The sequence below is a fragment of the Oryzias melastigma genome, linkage group LG21, assembly GCF_002922805.2.
Source record: "Oryzias melastigma strain HK-1 linkage group LG21, ASM292280v2, whole genome shotgun sequence".
NCBI lineage: Eukaryota > Metazoa > Chordata > Actinopteri > Beloniformes > Adrianichthyidae > Oryzias > Oryzias melastigma.
Window position 1 is genome coordinate 13,089,664 of NC_050532.1, and position 8,839 is coordinate 13,098,502.

The 8,839-nt window shown below is 37.3% G+C and overlaps 1 protein-coding gene across 2 annotated transcripts in view; it reads left to right on the forward strand.

The window, feature by feature from the left end:
• Nucleotides 1-6,581, forward strand: part of LOC112138023 (MAGUK p55 subfamily member 4) — a 19,461-nt gene extending 12,880 nt beyond the window's left edge. Inside the window, exons 11-20 of one of the 2 annotated variants that reach the window (XM_024260579.2) lie at nucleotides 1,434-1,451; nucleotides 1,885-1,923; nucleotides 2,010-2,039; nucleotides 3,211-3,249; nucleotides 3,323-3,490; nucleotides 4,736-4,816; nucleotides 5,406-5,499; nucleotides 5,577-5,685; nucleotides 5,765-5,899; nucleotides 6,147-6,581. In XM_024260579.2, the coding sequence (XP_024116347.2) occupies nucleotides 1,434-1,451; nucleotides 1,885-1,923; nucleotides 2,010-2,039; nucleotides 3,211-3,249; nucleotides 3,323-3,490; nucleotides 4,736-4,816; nucleotides 5,406-5,499; nucleotides 5,577-5,685; nucleotides 5,765-5,899; nucleotides 6,147-6,335 (902 nt within the window). In that variant the 3' untranslated portion in view covers nucleotides 6,336-6,581. The remainder of the gene's footprint in view (nucleotides 1-1,433; nucleotides 1,452-1,884; nucleotides 1,924-2,009; nucleotides 2,040-3,210; nucleotides 3,250-3,322; nucleotides 3,491-4,735; nucleotides 4,817-5,405; nucleotides 5,500-5,576; nucleotides 5,686-5,764; nucleotides 5,900-6,146) is intronic. The other variant, XM_024260580.2, reaches the window with a different exon arrangement.
• Nucleotides 6,582-8,839: the final 2,258 nt, after the last annotated feature.

An 8,839-nucleotide genomic window follows, 5' to 3' on the forward strand; every position in this document is an offset into this window, starting at 1 on the left:
AAAAATACATTTTAAAACTTTAAACCAATAACCTTTTAACATAATTATGAACGGGATTTATAGCATTACCTGTGATAATGCTAGTGTGAACGCTGTAAGCTGAATTTAGCCGCTGAAGATGCTAGTGCTGATAGCTGAAAATAGTGAAGTTGACATCCAACTAAAATATTAGTTAAATTCCAAATTAGCCTTAAAAAAAGAGGTTAGCCAAAACAGCTAGCATGTAGCTGAAAAAATGTATAAACTTCAAAATAGTAAAAAACCTGAAAACAGTCTAAATTAGCCAAAGCAGCTAGTGTGTAGATGAAATATTAGCTAAACTCCAGAATGTCCTAAAATCTTAGTCCAAAAAGCTAGAAGAATGCCCATTATTAAAACTTTTAGGGGTTTTATTGGGTTTAAACCCCTGTTGTATTCAATGCTAAACTTTATTTAGATTGATTATGTTTTTTTTTTTTTTGGACCGGACGGAAAAGAAGAAAGGGGGGGTAAAAGGGGGGTGGTTTAGAGAAAAAAGAAGATGGCAACAGTAACCTTAACTTTTTAACATAATTATGAATTCTAAAAAGGCAGGAATATTATTCCAGAATAAATCAACTTAAACCTTAAATAACTTTCAATATTTTACTCTCCATAAAAATTTATTTTGTCAAAATTCTACAAGTTAGAAATGAGCCCAAGATAACATCGGGTCATTAATAACAATAAAATAAAATGATCTGGAGGGCTGAATCCAGCCCCCGGGCCTTGACTTTGACACACGTGCTCCGCCCCTACGGCTTCTCCTGCATTCATCCCTTCAAACGGAGAAACATGGAAAATGAGTGTCTTCTGATTTGGACATCACGCCCACTCGATGATGTCATCAATAGTCGCCAGCCGTGTTAGAGCGCAGCTGCTAGCACTCTAAAAATACAGAACATTGGTTTTAGAACTTCAAGAAGGTATACAAAACAAAAGGCCATTACTTAAATTTAAACATAAACTCCTGTGCTTCAGAGCACATCCACCTGAAGAAATGCATTTCTCCACAGCGAGAAGACCCTCCTAGCAGGGGGGAGACCAAGCTCCAAGTCCCTACCCCCTCCCCTTAAGAAACAGTTTCAAACCCCTCAGCTTCAAATGCCCCTAAGGCAGAAGCTGTAGGGGTAGGGGAAGAATTCGGATCGGGCCTTACTCAGTTCCATTGGGCTGTATACATGTAGTTCAGGGATAGGCAACTCCAATCCTTGAAGGTCTGCATGATCTCCAGGTATCCACCTTCACCCTCGAGGCCTGGAGCTGCCTATCCTTGATTTACTTCCTCTTTTTATTGTACCATTAATCTTAGAAAGATTATATATTAGTCATCAGACGTGTGTTGTATTCTAGAATGAATGCTCCTGCATGTCAGAAGCATTAACGGCTGCTTCTCTCCTGCATGCTGTCCTCAGTGGCGTCGGCTGCTAGCGGTGAGTGGATCCACTGCTGCAGGGTCAGCTCATGCACGTGTCAAACAGCTCAAGCTTTCTTTGTGCAAATCATTTTTGTCAAGGTGGAAAAAAAAAGCTTCTTATGACATTTTTAGGGACCATCAAACTTTGTACTCTGCAAAGTCTGAATCCTTAGAATAAAAAGACCCTTGTGAAAAAAGATCAGTTTATCATTTAGAAAATAATCTTAATTTAGGAAAATTTGTTCTACTTACAATGGAATTCTTTCTGTTAATTAGAATTATTGCTCAGACCATTTTCCTGACCCCAATGGCAGATTTTATTTTTTGCTCATCTGAAAAAAAAACGTTTTTAAGAGTTTTTGACTTGAATGAAAGGCTCTGAAGCGGTGAACTTGTGATCTCTGCAGACTGAGCTCTTCTGATTCAAACTAACTTTTTCTCTCCTCTAGAAAATGAGCAAACATCCGGCGATGACAAAAGCATGACGGGTGAGGAGCAGTGTGTTACAGCGATGCTACACACAGATATGCATCAGTGGTGGAGGCTAACAGCTTTACTTCCTCTCTTTCCACAGAAATGGACAACGCTCAAGACATTAAAATTGGTAGGTAAGTCTGTTCAGATCAATAGAACAACTTGTTAAATACAGAAATGGATTATTTTGATTATTATTAGCACTTTGTATCTTTCCCTCTCACATGACTCCTTGTGTATCTCTAATGATGGTCCATGAATCAATACATGAAAGATGCAACACATTTAGAGCAATACATTAAATCCTACTACCTTAATAGATATTTATTATTTATTCTAAAACTTTAAATGAAAATGTCTTTTAATAGAGAATCTTGTTTTTTTCCTACTGGAATTTTCTTTATGTGAATCAACAAAAACAGAATCTCCTTCCAACATTATACCTGCATTTTGGCTCTTTCAGACAGAGTGGTAAATACAGATTTTTATTTATTTATGTATTTATTCAGGTGTTGTTTGAAGTGCTGTGAAAAAAGGCTTGTCATATCTAACAACAAATTCCTCACCTTCAGATAAGTGTAATTGACCCGACTTGATAGAAGCGAGTCTGTGATTGGACGTTTCTGTACAAAAAAAAAACAAAGACTAAAAGAAAAAAAAACACACAAGAGGAAGAAAAACTAACGGTTTACCTGAAACTGATTATTTACCTCCAGACTGACATGATATTTTTGTTTTTGTGCTTTCCAACCGATACTGCTTTAACTTCCAGGGCTCAATCAGTTTTTTAATACATATCTATATATTTTAAAACCCTAATTATTGTGTAGCTTAATAAACAAATATGTAAGATTTTAAATAATTGTTAGACAAAAAATCAAAACCAATAAAATCTACAAACGGGCATGTTGAATTTAGCTTAAATTAATGTAATTTATTTCCTTTATTTAGATTGAAAACTAAATTTGGCAGTTGCTTAATGATGTAAAAAATATTCTTTGATTAGATTCTTTATATATAAATTAATACCATTTGTAGTTTATCTTGTACACTCAAAAGTGAAACATTGGATCAACTAACTAAAATTCATTAATCTGTCACACTTACAATTATTAGTTTTCATCAAATTAAAATCTTGAGTTGATACTTTCCTCAACCTAAACATTTTAATCTGATAAAAACAAATATAATAAATGGAACAAATTACTGATTTTTTGTCAATTGATCCAAAATGTCACTTTTTTCAGCGTAGATGACAGAACTGGTTCTCAGCTGAGCATGTTGTCTCTGTTTTGCTTCAGATGAGGCTGACTCGGACTTTACTGAGGGAATCTACTTGGGTGAGAATGATTTTGTCCAATCAAACAAAACATGAGCACACAAACCAGCGCATAACCAGGACTGTTTCATCAGCTGGTTTCCGTCGGAGCTTCCATGTCTGGAAAAGAACATCCTTCAAGAAAAGGAGGCAGTCCTGCTCCTCCTGCTCCCCTAACAGCAGCGCCATGGCCACGCCCTATGAGGAGGTGGTCCTGTACCAGCGCCCCCCGCAGGAAAACCATCGCCTCATCATGCTCGTGGGTGAGACAAACATTTGAAACTCAAACACAAGCGAAACATTAACGTCACTCAGAGCTTTTAAAGCTTAAATATTTTCAGTTGTAATCATGAGAATGCATTTCTTGTTTTGTTCCAAAGCTAATTTTTTTTAAGGAAATACAATAGATCAGGGGGTCAAACTCAATCACACAAGGGGACAAAATCTAAAACACACCTTAGGTCGCGGACCGAATAGGATAAACATTTATTGAACACTCTGAAACAACATTTTTAAAACTTTAAAACTGTAACTTTTTAACATAATTATGAACTAGATATATAACATTACCTGTGATAATCCTAGTGTGAATGCTGTAAGCTGAATTTGGATGCTGAAGATGTTGAAATTGATAACTAAAAACACACACGTAAAAAATGGGGAAAAAACTAAGTGTAAATTATAGCCTAGCTCAAAAACAGCCAAAATTTTTTTTTGGGAAAAAGCTTAAATTAGCCTAAACAGCTAGCGTGTAACTTAAATATTACCTGAACTCCAAAATAGCCTTAAAAAAATGTTAGTAAATGCCAAAATAGTCCAAAAAGCTAACAGAATGTCAATTTTTAGCATATTTATGAATAATAAAAAGGCAGGAATATTATTCCAGAATAAATCAACTTAAACATTAAATAACTTTCAATATTTTACTCTCCATAAAAATATATTTTGTCAAAATTATACAAGTTAGAAATGAGCACAAGATAACATCAGGTCATTAATAACAATAAAATAAAATGATCTGGAGGGCCGGATATGATTACCTGGAGGGCCGGATCCGGCCCCCGGGCCTTGACTTTGCCACATAGCATTAGAGAAATCAATATTAAAAGAAATAAAATTTTAAATGGCATCACTCTGAATCAAATACAATGACTGAGCTGTGATTCTGTAAATGTGGGGATTTTTTTTTTTAATCCTCCAAGAAGCAGTGAGGCGTTTGTGCCGTGTGTCACTGCAGCGAGCTCACAGATGGACTGGAGAAGATTAGTTGGCATCAGATCCAGCTGACCTGCAGCAAAGGTCAGAAGTGGAGAGACTTTCAGAAGACGGATGGAAAAAGCTTGTTTTTTGTGTGAATCTGGTGAACCGTTGTGGTAAAGCTGCAGACCACTTCCTGTTCTTCTCTGTGACTTAACCCTTGCATGGCCACATGATTTTAGCAAACATCTTTCTGGTTGTAGTTTGAACAACAGCACTAACAGACTTTACCGTGTTGTGTTCACACACAGGTGCTTCAGGAGTGGGCGTGAACGAGCTGAGAAAGAGACTCATCAAGCTGAACCCCTCCACCTTCCAGGGACCTGTACCCCGTATGTACAACACACTGGGTTTTAAACTCAACTCCTAAAGATGTGTAGAAGAGTTATAATAAAGATCATCATAAATAATTCTGTCTATTTTCCAATTATTACTTTTAACGATGAAGATCAATGTGTTTTTCTTCAATGGGGTTAGCAATAGCTTTTGAAAGATGTTTTGACAAAAAGTCCAAAGAAACCTGAGAGAGTTTTATGGGGTAAGATAGCTTTCAAAAAGACACGTATTCATAAAGATCAAGTTGTGGACATTTAGGTTTTGTGCACAACTTTGCAGAAAAAATATGAATACAACATTTAGTTTGGTCAACTATTTGTTGTGTTTAAAAGTTTATTTTTTAATAAACCATCCCGATTTTCATCATCAGAACACAGTGGAATCACAAAGAAACATAAATGTGTTTTGTGAAATCGGTGACATCATGTCCAGTGTTTACAAAAACTAAAGTGGTCTCCTGCTTCCGCATCCTCAACACTTCTTCATGACAACATCTTATTCCCCAGTTGCTGTGCTGCAATCCTCTACTTGTATTTACCCAGATCTTTACAGCCTTCTCTTGTCTTCTTGTGCTGGACACCTCAGATACCACTCGTCCAATGAGAGAAGGGGAGCAGATGGGCAGAGAGTACCACTTTGTCACCAAAGAGCTGTTTGAGTATATGGTCTGCAACCACAGGTCCTTTTCACTTAGGATTCTTTTGATTCATTCTTCAAATGTAATTGTTTTAACCTGTAAGTTTGTTCTACACTTAGGTTTGTGGAGTATGGAGAGAGTAAAGGTCACCTCTATGGAACAAGCTTCGATAGTATCGATGAAGTCCTCAAACATGGAAGGATGTGCATAGTTGATGCTGAGTCTCATGTCAGTTCACTTTCAGATCCAGACCACACTTGTACTGCTGGACATGTCTTCTTCAATGTTTATATGTTTGTGTTTTCAGAGCATTCCGATTTTACGAACAAGGAAGCTGAAGCCTTTTGTGATATTTATAAAACCCCCGAGCCCAGAGAGACTGAGACAGACCCGCAAAAACGCCACGATCCTCACTAATGACGCCGTCAGCAGACCGTTCACTGTGAGTGCATCCTTTAAGAGTGTTTCCACCAAACAGGAGGAACTAATGAGTTCTGTTACATGTCCTCTCATTTCACTAGATTCTTTTTATTTCTGTTTCTTGCTGCATGTCATTGTTTTCTTAATTCCTTCAGCTTAGCTATTATGGTATTTCACTATAGAAATGAAAACTGTTTTACTAGGAAGTTATTATATCTTTTTCACTTAATGACCTGACCAGTGTCCACGCCGTTCTCCTTCATCTGCAGGAGGAGGACTTTGTGGAAATGGAGGAAGTTTCTCGGCTGATCGAGACTAAATACAAACAGTTTTTTGACAGCGTTCTGGTGAACGACGGCCTCCAGGATGCCAGCATGAAGCTCTGCTCCATCATCCACCAGGCTCAGAACGAGCCTCAGTGGATTCCTGTGAACTGGATCCTTTCAGAGGAACAGTAAAGACAAATGTGGAAATGAAAGTGGATCTGCTAAAAGAGGAAGACAGAGTGAGAACTTAAAAACAAGCAATGCTGGGATGATATGTGAACAACTGGGATAAAAAAATAGAAATGTAATAGATTAAAAAAAATTCTAAATTCATGAGGAAAGCAGTAAAAAGTCTGTGTAACTCCTTGGAAATAAAATGGAAAAACTGTTAAAATATGAAGTTACAATCATGTATAGCATATTTTTTGTGAAAAAAAATCAATAAATCAACACTGAAAAAAATGTAATCTGGAAATGGAGAGTAAATGAATCTCATAGATTCTGCACCTTAACCTTCAGGTTCTAAGAGTTTGCTTTGAGTTAGCATGATCATTTCAGCAGAACGTGGTGTTACACCATGGTGTGTCCAAGTCCTATCATGTTTGAATGCAGTGCAATATTTTCATGTCTAATGTATGCCTCATACAGCTACACTTGACTAAACAATTGTGTTTTCATGTAATGCAATAAATCAATAACAAACGCTTTTGTGTTTGTTTCCTAACTTTAGATATTTCAGCACTTCCACATGACTTTCTCTGCTGATGAGAGTCAAAGAGGCGTGCACTGCTTGCTGCAGATTACCTGGATCAGGTGTGTTGATCAGTAAGAATGAGGAAGACTTTGGGTCAGCTAATTAGCAGCAAGGAGGTCTGGGAGAAATACAATGGTGGTAGACCTCAGTGATGAGAGTTTGGCAGCCTTGGAATAATCAGTTCAAGCAAATCATAAGATAATGTTCAAAAGTCTGAGTCACAAATGTCCCTTTGAGTGGATAAGGGCTGTCTGTTAGAGAAAAATGGGCACGTAAACTATAAATACTGTATACTTGTACAGCACTTCACTACCTTCTTAGACCCAAAGCACTTCACAGTCATAGTCCCATCCACACACTGCTGCTGAACACTGTCACCAACCTGTAACCACCGATGTGGGGTTCAGCGTTAAGTCCAGGGACACTTCAACACATGGTCATGCAAGGATCATACTTGCAGTCTGTTGATCAACAGTCAGCGACCCTGCTCTACACGCAGACCGCTCGTGAACCTGTGGCAAAAATGTTCATGCACATTTTTTTCTTCTTACTCTAGCGCTGAAACCCTTCCTCCTCATTAAAGTGGATCTCTGTAACAAGTGTTTAAGCACATCATGTCAGTAAAGCCATCATTTCTAATAAAAAGCACAAAAAAGTATATGAAAAAGCATAAAAATACTCTGAAAGTTAAGACTCATCAAATGTGCATGTGATCTCGTACCACTTCAACGCCTCTCAAAGTGAAACTAAAAGGACAACGTCAGCTCAGGTTTTACCATTGTGTCTTAATGTGGCTAAGTAGAATAGAAATAGATTTCTTGTAAAGTGGCAGCGTTTGTAGAAATGTTTTGACATAAAGTTTCCACACTCAGTATTGAGAAAGAAGTTACAAACTTTTGCTGCTTACTGTCTCGTGCTGATGTCACACACAAACCAATTTGGTTTTGTGACTAAACAGCCTTAAGGTGAGGAGCTAAATGCCAAACGGGAAGGCAATTTCTATCAACATGTTTAGTTGGCAAAGAACCAGATGCTATCAGCTACTTATTATGGGAGTGTAATGCACGGGCAGAACAGGATCAACATTCAATGAACACTCTGAAACGTAATTTTTAAAACTTTAAACATGTACATTTTTTAACATAATTATGAACTAGATATATAACATTACCTGTGATAATGCTAGTGTGAATGCTGTGAACTGAATTTGGACGCTGAAGATGATTAAATTGATAGCTGAAAATGCTGAAGCTGAAATCTGAAAACGCTGAGGTTGATAGCCAGCTAAAATATTAGCTAAATTCCAAATTACCCTTGACAAAAAAAAACTTAGATTAGCTAAAAAGTTAGCATGTAGCTTAAAAAAGCTAAACTTCAAAATAACATAAACAACTGAAAAAGCCTATAGTGTTAGGTTCAAACAACCTGAAACATTTCTCTGAAAGGAAGACAAGAGAGGGGTCAGTTCTTAAATCAGATTTTACCTGCACAAGGAGAACAGACAGAGAATGTTCAAACCAGTCTCCACCCGCTCTGAAGATCTTGGGTCAGGGTTTCCATATTTATAACCTTTCAGGGGCGGTCTTATTTTATTTACATTTGCTGCTCTCAAGGTGTGGAAGGAAAAACAGCCTCAAACTGGTTCTATTATCATTTATGTCATAGTTCAATGCAATAGGTCTGCGTCAGCATCTTTGAGTATCTGTAATGTGTCAGCCTCCAGACAGCCTTCAGCTTAGGATGACTGCAACCTTCCAGATACCAGCTGAGCACGACCTCAAATGAGCAGAAAGAGAAAAAAGGTTAAAATCATACAAAGCAAATATGGGAGAAATGTATGTACAACCCTATCAATTAGCCAAAACAGCTAGCATATAGCTGAAGTATTAGCTAAACTCCAAAATGTACACACACACAAAAAAAAAAAACCTCAAATTAGCCA